General features: G+C 35.1%; 1 protein-coding gene across 3 annotated transcripts in view; it reads left to right on the top strand.

The window, feature by feature from the left end:
* Nucleotides 1–16,534, top strand: part of GMPS (guanine monophosphate synthase) — a 112,469-nt gene extending 95,935 nt beyond the window's left edge. For 2 of the 3 annotated variants that reach the window (XM_082840347.1, XM_082840349.1), the window contains 9 exons: nt 680–831; nt 1,922–2,095; nt 3,514–3,619; nt 4,997–5,112; nt 7,521–7,646; nt 10,817–10,932; nt 14,001–14,131; nt 15,041–15,213; nt 16,269–16,534. In XM_082840347.1, the coding sequence (XP_082696473.1) occupies nt 680–831; nt 1,922–2,095; nt 3,514–3,619; nt 4,997–5,112; nt 7,521–7,646; nt 10,817–10,932; nt 14,001–14,131; nt 15,041–15,213; nt 16,269–16,370 (1,196 nt within the window). In that variant the 3' untranslated portion in view covers nt 16,371–16,534. The remainder of the gene's footprint in view (nt 1–679; nt 832–1,921; nt 2,096–3,513; nt 3,620–4,996; nt 5,113–7,520; nt 7,647–10,816; nt 10,933–14,000; nt 14,132–15,040; nt 15,214–16,268) is intronic. The other variant, XM_082840348.1, reaches the window with a different exon arrangement.
* The last annotated feature ends 480 nt before the right edge of the window (nt 16,535–17,014 follow it).

Below are 17,014 nucleotides of genomic sequence, written 5' to 3'. Positions count from 1 at the left end.
GTATAAAAAATAAACTGAAATTCAGAAAAAAATAAAGAGACAACCAAGGATCACTAAATATGTGTTTATAGATCTCGGTTTTTCAAGAGACTGGTCAGTGTGCACTTCTGAGGGCTTTGATCCCCGTGTATGTACCACTGCTTTGATTCCCTTGGGGTTATGCTTCTTGTTGGGATTTTGCTTGTTGCTGTGGTGAAGCACTGAATAAGATGGGAGGCAGTTAGCATAATTTGTGATATTATGGCCCTAGATAATTAATATTTATTTATTTGGTTGCGCCAGGTCTTAGTTGTAGCAGGCAGGCTCCTTAGTTGCGTCTCGCTGGCTCCTTAGTTGTGTCATGCAAACTCTTAGTTGTGGCATGCATGTGGAATCTAGTTCCCTGACCAGGGATCAAACCCAGGCCCCCTGCATTGGGAGCATGATATCTTAACCACTGTGCCACCGGGGAAGTCCCTGGCCCTAGAATTAATGCCACACGATTCTTAATGGAACAAGATTCAGTGAGTGCCTGTGTATGGACTCTGTCAGTCATAGTTTACTGGTAGTTCTAGAATATGCAGGCAAATTACGGGGAGATCAGAGGATCCATCTGGGTTTTCTGTTTGTAGTTTGACCTATCATTTATGATTTTCAAATATCATGTTAGTTTAAAACATGCTTCTCTCCTCTTACCCAGTGATAAATGCTGCTCATTCTTTCTATAATGGAACAACAACTCTACCAATATCAGATGAAGACAGAACTCCACGAAAGAGAATTAGCAAAACCTTAAATATGACTACGAGTCCTGAGGAGAAAAGAAAAATCATTGGGGATACTTTTGTTAAGGTACCTTTTTAATATCTTCAATGTGTACTATTTTCGATGTGAATTTTAGTATTTTTTTCCTTATCATTATACCAAATAACCAAATTTTGTGACTAATTTTGATTCTTTTGTTGGCTAAGAGTTTTACGATATATTGCTATTATACTGACTTAGTAAAAACTGTTTTATGTTTTTAAAAAACATATGTACTTGTGTTTTCAGTTTGTTGTTTTCACTGCTTAAGAATAGATATTTTCAGTTGATATTAGATTTTAGTTCTTTGGGTATTTCAATGGCTAGATTTTTTTAGGCTTTTGATGGGAATGTTCATATACCTTTTTGAATCACATTAAGCATGTGTTTTGAGGGTTTTTTTGACTTTTTAAAAAATTTTATTAATGTATAGTTGGTTGACATTGTGTTTTTTTTACTTTTTTATTGCTAATATTTTGTCTCTCTCTTTTTTTACATCTTTATTGGAGTATAATTGCTTTACAATGTTGTGTTAGTTTCTGCTGTATAACAACGTGAATCATCTATATGTATACATATGTTCCCCATACCCCCTCCCTCTTAAGTCTCATTCCCACCCTCCCTATCCCACCCCTCTAGGTGGTCACAAAGCACCGAGCTGATCTCCCTGTGCTATGCAGCTGCTTTCCACTAGCTATCTATTTTACATTTGGTAGTGTGTGTATGTCCATGCCACTCTCTCACTTTGTCCCAGCTTACCCTTCCCCCTCCCCGTGTCCTCAAGTCCATTGTGTACGTCTGCATCTTTATTCCTATCCTGCCCCTAGTTTCATCAGAACCATTTTTTTTTAGATTCCATATATATGTGTTAGCATACAGTATTTGTTTTTCTCTTTCTGACTTACTTCACTGTGTATGACAGACTCTAGGTTCATCCACCTCACTACAAATAACTCAATTTCGTTTCTTTTTATAAGCATGTGTTCTTAAAGGAGTTTATTTTGGAGCACGGTAGATTTCATCTCCTGGTCAATATTGCAAAAAGACTCTTTAAGAAATTTAGCTGAAAATATAAAATTTTGCTGTCTTTTAGAAGAATTCATCTCTTAAAAGGCTGTTTTACTCCTGTTGTTTGTAGATTGCCAATGAAGTAATTGGAGAAATGAACCTGAAACCAGAGGAGGTTTTCCTTGCCCAAGGTACTTTACGGCCTGATCTAATTGAAAGTGCATCCCTTGTTGCAAGTGGCAAAGCTGAACTCATCAAAACCCATCATAACGACACAGAGCTTATCAGAAAGTTGAGAGAGGAGGTAAAAGCTTATGAGAACTTTCGCATAAAACCTCCCTCCCTTAACCATTTTTAAGTGTACAGTTCAGTGGTGTCAAGTGTATTTGTATTGTTGTGAAACAGATCTCTGTAACTTTTTCATTTTTCAAAACTGAAACTTTATACCTGTTGAGCAACAGCTACCCTTTTCTCCCTCTCCCTAATCCCTGGTAACCTACCATTCTAATTTCTGTTTCAATGAATTTGACTACTTTAAATACCTCATAAGTGAAATCATACAGCATTTGTTTTTTTGTGACTGGCTTATTTCACTTAGTATAAGTCCTCAAGGTTCATCCATATTGTAGCATGTGATAGGATTTCCTTTTTAAGCTGAATAATATTCTGGTGTGTGTGTGTGTGTGTGTGTGTGTGTGTGTGTGTGTGTGTGTGTGTGTGTGTGTGTGTGTGTGTGTGTGTGTGTGTGTGTGTGTAGTTAATTTATTTATCTACCGATGGACATTTGGATTGCTTCCACTTCCTTGTTGTTGTGAATTGTGCTGCTATGAACTTGGGTTTACAGATTCCTCTTGGAGCCCCTGCTTTCAGTTCTTTTGGATATGTACCAGGAAGTGGGATTTCTGAATCTTATGGTAGTTTTATTTTCAATTTTTTGAGGGACTTCCTTAATGTTTCCTTAGCAGTTATACTATATTACAGTCCCAACAACAGTGCACAAAGCTTCCAATTTCTCCATATCTTGCCCAACACTTGTTCTTTTCTGGTTTTTTTTTTTTTTAATTAGCCATCCTAATGAGTGTGGATTACCTGTACCTTTTTATTATTTTAGGCATCCTAGTGGGTGGGAAGTGGTAGGTATCTCATTGTGGTTCTGATTTGCATTTCCCAAATAGCTAATGTCAATCATCTTTTATGTGCTTATTGGCTACTTATATGTCACCTTTGGAGAAATATCTATTCGGATCTTTTGCCCATTTTTAACTTGGCTTATTTATCTTTTTATTATTGAATTGTATGTGTTCTTTTTTATATAGTCTTGTTACAGCCCTTTATTAGATATATGATTTGCCTTCTGTAGGTTGTCTTTTCACTTTTTTGATGGTATCATTTGGAGAGTTTTAATTTTTAAACACTAGTATATTTTCTGATTTCCTTGTATTACAGTGAGAACTAAATCAGAGATTGGTGGGTAGGTTTGTTCTCATTTATTTCTATTTAAGAGGTTTACGTTTAAAATGGGTCTCAAAGAGAAATATGAAGATCACTAAAATATCTAATTCCTTATAAGCACATAGGAAGAAATACTTTAAAAGATGAAGTTTTAAAAACTGATTTTTAAAGGTTAAAAGACAACAGGAAAAGCCAATAATTTGTTACTCTTTGTTTTCCATGTCATTTTGGTTACTAATTCGTATTAATTGGCATTTTTATTCCCTGTAGGGAAAAGTCATAGAACCTTTGAAAGATTTTCATAAAGATGAAGTAAGAACCTTAGGCAGAGAACTTGGACTTCCAGAAGAGTTAGTTTCCAGGCATCCATTCCCAGGTAAAAAATAGAATTCTGTTTGATTTGTTACTATGCCTTCATGTTGAACGAAAATCAATTCAGACAGGTTTTGAAGTAATTTATCATCTTAGGGAATATGTAACTTTAAAGAAAGGAAAGGATGGATAGGGAATAAATATTCTTTTTAGTGCCTACTGTATATATTTCATTTTATTAAATACTCATTTTTATTGTATATATATTTATATATTACATTATCTTTGTGTAAACAGATTGTCATGTAATGTTGCCATCAGATGAGAAAGCCAAGAGATATTTTAATAACATTGCCACACAATTCTTAGTGTTAGAAATTGGGTTTATATGTTCTTTCTACTATACCATGATGTATTCCACAGGGTTAAAACTCAGTTCTCTGAAATCCTTATCCCCTGACTTGTCTGAATGGTTGAACCATTTCTTTGCACAGTGCTGTATGTATTTAATTCATGACCAAATGAAAATATTCAATTTTTAAATAGTCATTTGCTGTCATAAAATAAAATTAATTAGAGGTGGTATTTGTTAAAGTTAGGACTGTGAGTCTTAACCTGTTTTTGTTATGAGTTCTTGAGCTTGGCAAATCTTATACCTCAGTTTCTAGGTCTCTACAATAGTCATTGGGTGATGAGTTGAGGGAATGGTCTAATTAAATGAAAAAGCATAGTAATAGTTAACATTTCTTGAGTACTAGTATGTGCTAGGCATTCTGCTAAATACAGTATTTTACACATGTTGTCTTATTTGATCCTCACAATAGAAACTATTATGATCCTGTTGTCCAGCTGAGAGAATTTTGGGACAGAGGCTAGTTTGCCAAAAGTTATGCAGGTTGGGTTTGGAACCAGGATTCTAGCCCCAATAAGCTCTTCTCAGAGTTAGTTACTCTTAACTACTGTATTGCCTCCATAAACAGTGTTGCAAAGGTATAGCCCATATGGAGATTAGCACTTGTTTATATTACGAACTTCAACTGTAGTAATTTGAGACGTTCAGTCCCTAACGTGTGTTGGCAAAGGATTGTGTATGAAAGTAATTTTAAATAGATTGGCATGTATATTGTGAATTAAAAATATTTATTGGAGAATTTTGAGATTCTTAATACAGGGACTATTAAAATAAGAGGTGTATATCATTGATGTGAACAGAACTGAAGCATTCTAAAAATGATGAGTTGGATGGGAAACTAATAGCTGCATTTCATATTAAACACTTTAAAAAACCTAAATTGTATATGTCAGTTATATTTCAATATAACTGGTTAAAAATACAATGGCAGGGGTGTTTTATATTTTGGGAATAGTGACCTTTTTTTATTTAAAATTTTATATTAAACATAACATTTATATTAAATACCATTGTTACTCTTCTCTTTAGGTCCAGGCCTGGCAATCAGAGTAATATGTGCTGAGGAACCTTATATCTGTAAGGATTTTCCTGAAACCAACAATATTTTGAAAATAGTAGCTGATTTTTCTGCAAGCGTTAAAAAGGTAATAATTTGTGTTGAATTTGTTTATTGTAGGAGCTTTAAGCAGACATAGCTAATTGGTGCAAGGAATTGAATGGATTCTTGCTGTACTCCAGTCTTTATAATAAAATTGATTAGGGTTTCATTATTTGAAACTTCAGGGTAATTTAACCTTTGGAAATGACTATGAAGAAAGTATTCTACAGACACTCTTAAATGCAGACTTCTCTTTTCAGCCATTCCATATATTTTAACAGATTGGATACCTTGAATCCCTGAAAATACTAGATACAAAGTATTTTAAAATACCCTTTCATATTTATTGCAAGAAGGCAAGGGAGATCATTTTAGTTCTAAATTGAGGATGATGGAAATGTCTCCAGTTCTTCTGTATATTTGGTGCCTAAATTTATAATCTGTGTTAAAGTGGGCTTTGGTTGGTAGTGCTTCCAGTTGTCAGACAAAAAGCAATGTAAATTCTCTTTGGAGTCTCTTCAACCAGGCCTCAAAGAATTCCCATAAATAGAGTTTCAACAAATATGAGCTTACAATAAAAAACTATAAAATAGATATAAAAGTAAGGCACCATGAATGAGAGCTAGTGGAAACAACTAGTAGAAGACCCTCAAGCACTTCAGATACTGGAATTAGCATATAGGCAACATTTAAAAGTACTGAGAATTAAAAGAAGCAATTTTTAATAAGAATAAGGTATATAAGAGACTATAAAAAGTGACTGGGGAGCTTTGAAAAAAAATTACGTTCTAGAAATGAAAATAAAATTAAAAAGTGCTAAAGAGAGAATTAGTGAAGATCGATGTTAAATTATCCAGAAATTGGAACAAAGCATCAAAGACAAAATATGGTTCAAAGAGGTTAATGTAGAATGAGAATGTCAACTTTAATGTATCTCCAGAAGGAGATAATAGATAAAAGTATTGAAATTCCTCCACACTGGTGAAAGATACCATGCCTCAGATTCAGGAAGCATAATAACATCCCAATCAGGATAAAGGAGAAGAATTTGACACCTAATAGGCATAACTATGGAAGCTACAGGCTACCAAAGACAAAGCAGCTGCAAAGAAAAGATTGATTATCAGCTGCATAAAGGAAAGGCTATTACTGGAAGCAGTAGTTAAAAGCAGGAAGAATTCAAAGTACCAAGAGAAAATAATTGTGAACAATAGTGAATAGATAAAGTGTCTCAAAGAACTAAGGCAAAATAAAGACATTTTCACATAAACAGAATTTACTACCAACAGTCTGTTACTTAAGGAACTATAAAGGCAGTGGTTGTCAACCTTGGCTGTGTATTAGATTCAACAGGGGGAGCTTTTGAAGTATTCTATGCTTGGGCCCCTTCTCCCTAGAATTTATTTAATTTATGTGGGATGGGACCTGAACATACTAAGAAATTTGAATGTATAGCTAAGGTTGAGAACCACTGTTCTAAAGAAATGACTTGAGGAGAAGCAAAAGGATACCAGTTGAAAGGTCTGAGATACAGGGACTGGTAAGCAAATAAAATGGTAAATGGATAAAATTAAACAGACATGGACTGTATAAACTGATCTAAATTTTGGTGTTTATTTAAAAAAAATAGTATAACATTATATAGCTAAAATAGCATATAAGCCACAGGGGGATCAATTGGAGTTAAAGCATTCAAAGATCTTTGTATTTTTTGCTAGTTGGGCAGAGGTGATTCTCTTTTGTTAAATATCCCCACTTAAGGGGAAATGATAAAGAATAAAAATAGAGGGTTTAACTTCACAACTAGTAAAGGGGAAATAAATGAGCTGGGAGAAATCATCAGTTCAGAGGAATATAAAAAAGGAGAAAGAAATATAAAAAGTGGGGCAAATAGAAACTACTGAATTAAATGGTAGGATGGAATTCAACAGTATTATTAACCCACAATTAAAAGGATTAACATCTTTAGTTAGGACATAATTGTCAAACTAGATTGAGGAATAAAATCTAACTATAGTCTGTTTACCTAGGGATAGGAAGAGGGAAGGTAAAAGAACAGAAAAACATACACCAGGCAAATAAACCAAAAAAAAGGAAGTAGGTAGAGATATATTAATTTCAGACAAAGTTGACTTTATGGCAAAAAGTTTCTTTAGAGATCAGGAGAAGGTTTGACTCACGTGAGGTGTCCCTTGCTGTTGACAGAGGATTAAAGCCTCCATGTATGTAAATCTAATCTGTGTTTCTTGTCCTGATATTTAACTTCTCATAGCCCTGGCACTCAGAAATGAAATTCTGACACACTGCATAGCACACACAAGTCAGAGAGAAATACCAAATAGAATCTATTGCTATAAACCAGAAAGTGTAGATACATAAGATAGTAAAATGTACCAAAAGAGTGAATGCTATTATTTCTTGAAACCCTGAGGAGTGTGTCTTTGGTTTTCCTAGCCACATACACTATTACAGAGAGTCAAAGCCTGCACAACAGAAGAGGATCAGGAGAAGCTGATGCAAATTACAAGTCTGCATTCACTGAATGCCTTCCTGCTACCAATTAAAACTGTGGGTGTGCAGGTGAGTTGTGTGACTTCATTGACCTGTGACATAACTTTCTGCTGCTCTTTTTGCTAATATTGAAATAGGAATGTCTTAGGAAAATGAAATACAAAAGTATATACACCAAGTTTAAAAATGTAAAAAGGCAATATTTTATAGAATGTTTATGAAGTGAATAAGGTAATAGGAACTAAATATTCAGGCTGAGATTTTATAGACTTGAAATACCTGTCATCTGTAACAAAAGTAAAAAAAAATTCAAAGAGTGATTTGCTATAGGATTGGCTTGCTTGCTTCTGCCTTGAAGAACAGGTACCGAGAGATCATGTCCTCGTTTATCCTTCTTGATGTGAAATATTCTGTGGCTTTAGAAGTCTCTAACTGCAAGAAGGCCCCCAGAGGTACATGTTACACCATTTACGCATTGTTCTCAGCTTGTGTATTCCTTAAACCAGTGTCCTCTGCCTCTTCAACATGTCCCGTCTCTCCCTCTCTCTCTCTTAGCTGTGATAATGTACAACTAACATTTTCAGTATGTTCTGTCTTTCCAATTGTAAAAGCATGTGACTGTAATATAGTTCTCATTTTTGAAATGCTATTCATAGATTATATTCTTTATTTATATGATCATCGGGTGAGTTTCTGGGGGAAAAAAGCTTGGGAATCTAGGGAAGAGGAAGGTTTCTTTTCTGTGATTTAGAATTTGAAGTTAAATGAAAACTAGAAAAGTTGTCAATAATTCAACTCAAAATGGTGCAAGTGCCAGTTAAGTGGGTTAATGTGTTTATAATGTTCTCTTATAGTAGAATTATGCATGGGAAGAAATTAAATACATTTTAGAGATTGTTCATCTAAAACTTAATATATACTCTTTTCCATAAATATGTGAATCTGAGCCATCCTTTTAAATTCCTCTTTCTCCTGAATTCATGTAGCTCTGTTTGTAAATAAGACAATAAAAATTCGTCGTTACTTTAAAGTTAAACTAAAATATTTTAGTTCATGGAAATGATAGGGCCAGCTATTTCCCCTCTTCTCCCTCTTTTTAAAGGCCCTATGTGAAAGCTACTTATATTGTTTTTAAATCATGTTGAAATAACCATTCCTGGAATTGTAGGAATAATTTTCTTTCAGTGGTATATGGATTATCTCATTTATCATATACAGATTCATTTTGAAACTCATCGTATGATATTTCAGGCAGATATTACCCTACTGTATAAAAATAGAAGAGCAGACAAGTGGTTTTTCTTGTTTTTGTTTTTGTTTTTTCCAGTCCTAAGTAGATCTATTATAGAAAACTTCTAGCTGTGTATGCTAACTCCTGCTAGGCAGGGAATTGAACTAGTTCCCCATTCCCCTTTTTTGATAAGTTCGTAGATAATGCTATGGATAAATAAATAAATATAATTTGTTGGATGAGTGATTTCTTTTTTAAAAAATATGATTAACATATATATACACTATTATATATGAAATAGGTAAACAACTGTATAGTACAGGGAACTATAACCTGTAATGGAAAAGAATCTGAAAAAGTAATATATATATATATATATGTATAACTGAATCACTTTGCCGTGCACTTGAAACTAACACAACATTGTAATAATTACACTTCAATTTAAAAAAATGAAGCTTATTCAGGCTCCACTATTTTTCCCATCAAAAAGGAAGTTTCTTTTGTTGTTGGTTATCTTAACTTTATCTAGTCTCTTAGGCCTTTGAAGCTGAGACTCTTAGAAGTCCAGATAAAAAATCATAATTCATGGTTAGTATAGCAATGAAGTTTATTTTCTAAATACCAAAATAAACTGCATTTGTAAAAAAAAAAAATGTACAGTACATTTAAAAAGTAATTCTCCCTATTTCTGCTCTCCAGTTAAATGTTCCCTCCAGAACCATTTAGAAAGAAAATGAAAGGGAATTATTGACACCTTTTTCATCACCTTTTTCTTTTAACTGAACATCATGAACTTCTTTTCATGCCATTGCAAGTAGATTCTTATTCTTAACTGCTGCTTTATATTCCATGTATGATTATACCATAATTTATTTAATCATTCCCCTATCAATGGACATTTAAACCATTTTCACTTTTTCACTATTATAGGCATTTCAGCAAGTAGTATCTTAGTTTTTCAAGCAGTTATTCATGTATTTCAGTAATATTTTCAGGATTAAAGAGCATGTACATTTTAAACTTTGATAAATACTATTATATTAGCATTCAAATAGTCTGAATTCTTAAGTTTACTGTGTATTAGGTAGTTATCTAATGAATCTTACTTTTAAGTTGCTTTTCAGTTTAAATTTTTTTTTAAGTAAATGACTTGGATTAAACAGGACAGAGGAAAAGGGAATCAATATTATCAATTTTATTCACTTATTTTAAAATTAACTTTCTTATTATAAAGGAATAAATTATTTTTATATCTGACTTGAGAATCCTTTATCCATCTAAAGGATTTGGCAGATCTTGTCTGCCAAATTAAGAGTGCTGGCTATCTGTAGTTCGGCAGGTATTTGGAATGAAATCCCAGTGGATCTCTGGTGTATGTTGAATAAATTATTGAAATTACCGTGACACTTCTTTTTAATGTCTGAGCTGATTTAGGTAGAATTTAACAGGGGATGTTAGGGACTTCCCTGGTGGTCCAGTGGTAAGGAGTCCACCTTCCAGTGTAGGGAACACGGGTTCGATCCCTGGTCAGGGCACTAAGATCCCACATGATGCGGGGCAACTAAGCCCACACTGCTGAGCTTGTGCACCTCAACTAGAGAGCCCGCGTGCCACAAACTACAGAGCCCACATGCTCTGGAACCCGCACACCACAGCTACAGAGCTCACGGGCCCTGGAGCCTGCGCGCCACAACTAGAGAAGGCAAAACCCGCATAGCACAATGAAGAGCCCACGCGCTGCAGTGAAAGATCCCACATGCCTCAACTAAGACCCGACGCAGCCAAAAATAATGAATAAATAAATAATACAAAAAACTGTTAAATAGGGGATTTTAATTTAGGATTTGTTTATATCATTAGCAAACTATCCATATATACTTATAGTCAAGCATATTTTTGTTTAAAAAATTGCTATTAATGGTGTCATCATGCATGAAATATTTTCCAGTCCATCTTTTGAATTCTGTAAAATCATTAAAATTATCAATTGTATTTTTATTTTCAGGGTGACTGTCGTTCTTATAGTTATGTGTGTGGAATCTCCAGTAAGGATGAGCCTGACTGGGAATCTCTTATTTTCCTGGCTAGACTTATACCTCGCATGTGTCACAACATTAACAGGTGTGTTCTGCAGGTGGTGGTGGGGTGAAATGTAATGGAAGGATGTGTTTTTTTTAAGGTCTTCCCATGTTGAAAGATCAGTGGCTCAAGTGTAGATACAGGTATGTGCTTAGGTCATAATCCAGCAGATATTTAATAATACCTTGTACTTTGTTCCTTCATCACGGTGCAATCATCTGCTTATTAAAATATTTTTTGCTTGAGAAATAGGAAGGTTTTTAATTGTAATATGAAATACTAAAGACAGCTTTAAAAACATGTCTTCCCAATTAGCAATTTACACTACTTGTTTTATGATTAGATGTTTTATTCCAGAAGGATTGAAAGAATTGTACAGGTTATAGAATTACTGTTAGGGACTTAGTCAATTTAATAATAATTCCAGAGTAAATCAAAAGAAAGAGACATATGCCAGATATCGTCAAAGTAACAGCATTAAGTGTTTAAAAAAATTTGAATTTAGTTTTTCAGATCCAGTTTTCCTTTAATTTATACATTAATTTCTTATGTTGTATATATCAATAACTGATTTATTGATATAATCTTTATGTAATACTGAGCATTGTCTGTTATAATTTTAAAAGTCTTACTCATTTAGTACCAGATTGCTAATTAAATCTTATTTTACAGTGTTTCACTCTTTTCTATTTTCTTCATGGGTTTTAGGCAGTTAACAACCAAAAAGAATTTCTTGAGATTTCAGTTTACTCAAATTAGCTACAGAAAGTATAGCCCTACTTGTTGGTGTTTACTTAGCAGGGTATGTATATTTCTATACTGGTGTGGCTAGTATTTGTAGGCTGGTATGGCCTTCAAGACAAGAAGTCAAAGGGAAATCACATTTTTACTGATGGGAACATGTCCTTTAAAAGGCTTGCATAGATGAACCAAAGGCCCCCAAATACAGAAGCACCTTTAACACACTGAAAGGGTGAATTATTAATAAATAATGGTAAATTTGTAATTGCCTGTTTTGAATGGAGATAATTGTCTTGGTTAAAATAATGGTTCATAATTCATCTTCTGAAACATGCTAATACCTAAATAAACTTCATAGGTCATACAGAAAATTCCCTTTCACTAAGTTTGGCTCCACGGCTTTTACTACATAATTAATATGTTTTTCATTTCACAACATTCTTGTTTCATCTGTCTCTTTGTCCTTTTCTTTTGCCGAAGAGCACTCACCCTTGTTTAAACTTTATCTCGGTCCTTTTATAGTCTGGTTTCTCTGCCTGTCTTTTCTTTTTTCCCCATTTGTCTCTCCCTCCATTCTTAACCTTTCCTCCCTCCCCAAAAAAGGAAAAAAATAAAGTCTAACAACCAATAAACAAAAAACTAGATTTTAAATATGAACCTAGCAAGCCCTTAAAGGGTGTTGGTGAATTTTTGATTTCTTTGCCAGGGTCTTTTTTTGGGAATTGGAATTTAAAAAAAGAAAGAAAGAAAAAAAAAAGCTTTCCATTTTTACCAGTCTTTCCCCCCTAATTTGCATGCTGGAATCTTTATATAGAGAGGGACGGTTCCAGTTTTACTGGAAGGCTGCCTATCCCTGTACATTCTATGATCACTCTTGTTTGAACGAAATAAAAGAAAAAGGAGCAAGTTCATGGCATTCTCTTGCATAGTTGCTTTTTTCCTCTAAGGATTGTTTATGAGCTCTAGGAACTATTTTGTTTAGAAGAAGTGTGGCCTACTTTCTATGCATGGAACAAAACCCTTCTTGTGACAGTATGTTTGGAAGGAGGCAATGAAGTATTTGGTGGTAGTGGTGGTTTTAATCTGATGCTTTTTTCTTCCATATGTTTTATTTTAAGTACCTATTAAGAAAAAAGCATTATTAAACTTCACCATGGTAGTTACAGGGGAGATTTATTTTCTCTGCTAAAGACAGTAGGGCTAAGGAAAAGGGACAGTTGCCTGCTGGCTGGAGTTGGATTGGAAAGAGCCAGGTGGCACTCATCCCTACCCCTTCTCTCTCTTGTTTTCTGGGTGAAGGTTGTAGAACAGATTCCTCAAACCATTGGCAAGATTCCCCTTGAATTGTTGTAATTATTTGATCCTAATTTCCTCAAGCTACCTTCCAAATCCTACTTTTATTAACATCTGCAGCATACTTTCATAAGTTTCAAACAGACATTTACTTGAAGCAGTAGTAAGTCATTCCTTTTCAACCAAGTCTTAACTTTGGTGATATTCTTAACCTTTCTTTGGGATCAGTGTTTTCCAAAATGTAAAAAAAAGAAAAAAAAGGTTGAGTTGGCAGTCAAATAAGTTTGGGAAATTCACTGTAGTCTCATCTTGGAAGCTTCTAGCGCATATTATAGTTTCTGAGGTTTTGTTATAAAACCTATTTAATTTGGTGTTTCCCCAGGAATTTCCTAGGGCTACTGTAACAAATTTCCACAAACTGGAAGGCTTAAAACAACAGAAATCTATTATCTCACAGTTCTGGAGGCTATTGAAGGCTATAAGTCTGAAATCAAGGGTGGTGTCAGCAGGGCCATGGCTCTCTCAGAAGGCTCTAGGGGGAGAATCCTTCCTCGTCTCTTCGTAGTTTCTGTTGTTTGCTGTCAGTCGTTGGCTTGTGGCAGTGTAACTCCAATCTTTGTCTCCATCTTTACATGGCTGTCTTTTCTCCATGTGGCTGTGTTTACAGATTTCCTTCTTCTTAGAAGAACACCCACCAATCATTGGATTAATCCCCCCAAACACCATTATGACCTTTGTTTGATTACCTTTACAAGGACCCTATTTTCACCCACAGATTCCAGATGGACATGAAGTTTTGGGGATACACTTCAATCCAGTACATTAAATGGAAAGAGGATTGTGATAATCACTTACATCTTTGCACGTTCTGAGATACTAGTATTCCAGAAAATATACTTTGAGGAAGGTTCATAGAATAGAGACCCTTCTATAATCTTATATCCTATCCTACCCATTTGGGAATTTGAAGTGGGTAAGAGAGGGGCCTAAGAACAAATGGAAAGAATGTTATTTTATGTGCTTTGCTTCTCTTACTAAAACGTATTTTCTCTGTAATTTTCACTACCCCCTTCTAGAGTTGTCTATATATTTGGCTCACCAGTTAAAGAACCTCCTACAGATGTTACTCCCACTTTCTTGACAACAGGGGTGCTCAGTACTTTACGCCAAGCTGATTTTGAGGCCCATAACATTCTCAGGGAGTCTGGTAAGCTGCCCATTTTGTTCATCACTGAATGCTCTAACTAGATTTTGGAAGCATGGCATTATTATTTCTAGTAGGAGGACTCAGCTTTTAGTTTTATTATTTAATTCTTTGGGTAGTTCTGTGACATTGCCTTATCTGTATAAAATTTATTCACCTTTGTGGTCATTTGCGGACATGTACAAAGTGGCAAAAAATTTGAGTTGCTCAACTCATATGTTCCCAGCTGAGGTTGAACAAGGCAATCCTCTGCCTTCTTGTTTCAGCTCTTTCTATAAACAAGTGTCCTTTTTGTGGTCTATTTAGTGACATGTTTTTTGCATTTTCGTGCTTTTTGTTGGTGATTTCACTGTTTAAAATAGTGCTGAGGTGCTGTCTAGGTTCCTAAGCACAGGAAGGCTGTGATGTAACTTACCGAGAAAATAGGTTTGTTAGATAAGATTCATTCAGGCATGAGTTATAGTGCCATTGGCTGTGAGCTCAACGTTAATGAACCTACAATAAATATTGCATAAGGTGTCTTTAAACAGACACACACATAAGCAAGGATATGTATTAATCAGTTGATGAAAGTGGTCAGGAACCTAACTCTGTATTTCCCCTAGGGTTAGTGGTTCAGTATTTTCTTATTCAGTGTCTGCAGTATGGAAGATAACTACTATGAATAATGAATTGACTTTATATCACATCACTGTAACGTATCACTGCAGTCATCAAATTCTGTAATTTGTATTTGTGATTATGTTTACTTACAGTGCTATGAGAGTAGCTAAAAACAGTACATGATGACAGTCCCAAGAAGTGGTGTGTGTATGTCTGCGATTTTAGATCTGTCTGGGGGGATTTAATTTAGCAGAGAGTGCTTTTCTATGGTGTGGTGATTGGTTCTACATGTTAACTTCCTTTCTTTAGGGTATGCTGGGAAAATCAGCCAGATGCCGGTGATTTTGACACCTTTACATTTTGATCGGGACCCACTTCAGAAGCAGCCTTCATGCCAGAGATCCGTGGTTATTCGAACCTTTATTACTAGTGATTTCATGACTGGTATACCTGCAACCCCTGGCAATGAGATCCCTGTAGAGGTAACTTATATATTTTTTTTCTAATGTACATTTTTAATACCTTATACATTTTATAATAATGGTGAATGGAATAGGCTATGGCAATGTTGGTATTCCTGAGGTTGGTTTTCTGTTCATAAAATAGGCTCTTTTTAATCTCCACATAATTGGTTGTTTAATACACTATAGTAGAAAAAGGCCTTAAGTTTATTAAACTCCAGATGTCTGATTACTATGTGGAGAATCACCAACTCTAATCTATCATTTCATCTAATCTTGCCAACCTCTACTTTATAAATAGTATCCTCCAAGTAGAGAAGAAAACACTAAGAGTGAGGAAGAGTTTATTAGACATAAGGGTGAGATTTGATGGCGTTATGGCCAGGCACCCATGAATTTCTTGTTGCTCTGCCTATTAGCAATTGCAGTTTTGATCACCATCTTTCTTTCTTATTATCTCTCCACTAGAGTGTTCCAGAGGAGCTATTTGCATAATGGCAAATGAAAGTCAAAGCGAGACTTTATTAGTTGGACCACTGTTCCAGGACTCTAATACGGAGCTCTGATTATATATAGCTAGATAGCAGGGTTGGGGAATGTGGCTTAGAGTCTGTTTTCCCTTAGGCTCACATTTGCCAAGTCTCTGGCCAGTCAAGTGACAAGGCCTTCCTTGTCTATACGTATAGCAATGATTATTATTACCTTGCATTATGTGCCACCTTGGTGGCCTCGACGTTGTAAGCCACAGATAATTTGTGAAGCATTGGCATAAACCCGTAAAATCAGATACTTGGATGCCACAGCAATGTCAAATTGCTATAAATGCTTCTAAACACTTGTTATGGACCAGTAACAAACATGACTTGCAGACTGCACTTTGAGTAGTACTGAATTTAAGTCACTTAAATCTATAGAGCATCACTACATAAATTAATCATAAATATATCCCATATACAGAGAGGACAATAGTAAAAATAGATTGTGTTTTAATTTCAAATTACAATTGCAGGACTTCTAAATCTGTTAGACACACAGTGGACCCTGGCTCTTTATTTATAATCTTTGTTTTATAACAGGTGGTGTTAAAGATGGTCACTGAGATTAAGAAGATTCCTGGTATTTCTCGAATTATGTATGACTTAACATCAAAGCCCCCAGGAACTACTGAGTGGGAGTAATAAACTTCTTGTTCTACTAAAGTTCCGTGTGCAGATTAAATTGATTAGAAACCATTCCCAGTATTGACATGCAGTACTGTCAAAACAGTTACTGGAGCAACTACATCACATCTGAGTTCTCTGCAGCAAAAATCTACGGCTTAAGAGCTGAGTTGGGGATAACTAAAAGGGACTGAAGAGTTTGTATGGGTATAATCAAAGCACCATTGCCTACACTCAGACACTGACACTGCTTTTGCCTTTACCTCTGCCTCACTTGTTCTTTATGTATAAACTCACTGTTGCTATTGATGTCTCTGTCATCGAAGATGTATGGGAGTGGGTGAGTTTGGGGGCTGGTAATGGACTTCTGTCCCCTTGCCAGTTTCTAAGAGATGTTAGAAACACCATTATTTACCAGTGTGACTTAGTATGTATTCCTTATGGAGAATCTGCGTTTCCTGTAAAGTAGCCTCATTCCTCCAAAGGTTCTGGGCAGGGGTCAACATATCAGATAAAGGTTTAGGTGGGCTATTCCATCCACTTTTGCAGGACACTGGGGCCCTAAAATGGTAAGCTACCTTAAGATGGAAAAGCACCAGGAATTTGTTTAAGTACTTTGAATTTTATGTCATTACAGCCATGGGAGGAAAGAACTATGAGTA

This window comes from Leucopleurus acutus (genome assembly GCF_964270905.1).
Source record: "Leucopleurus acutus genome assembly, chromosome: 5".
NCBI lineage: Eukaryota > Metazoa > Chordata > Mammalia > Artiodactyla > Delphinidae > Leucopleurus > Leucopleurus acutus.
Note: the sequence above shows the minus strand (reverse complement) of the source record. Positions and strands in the feature narration are given on the sequence as shown.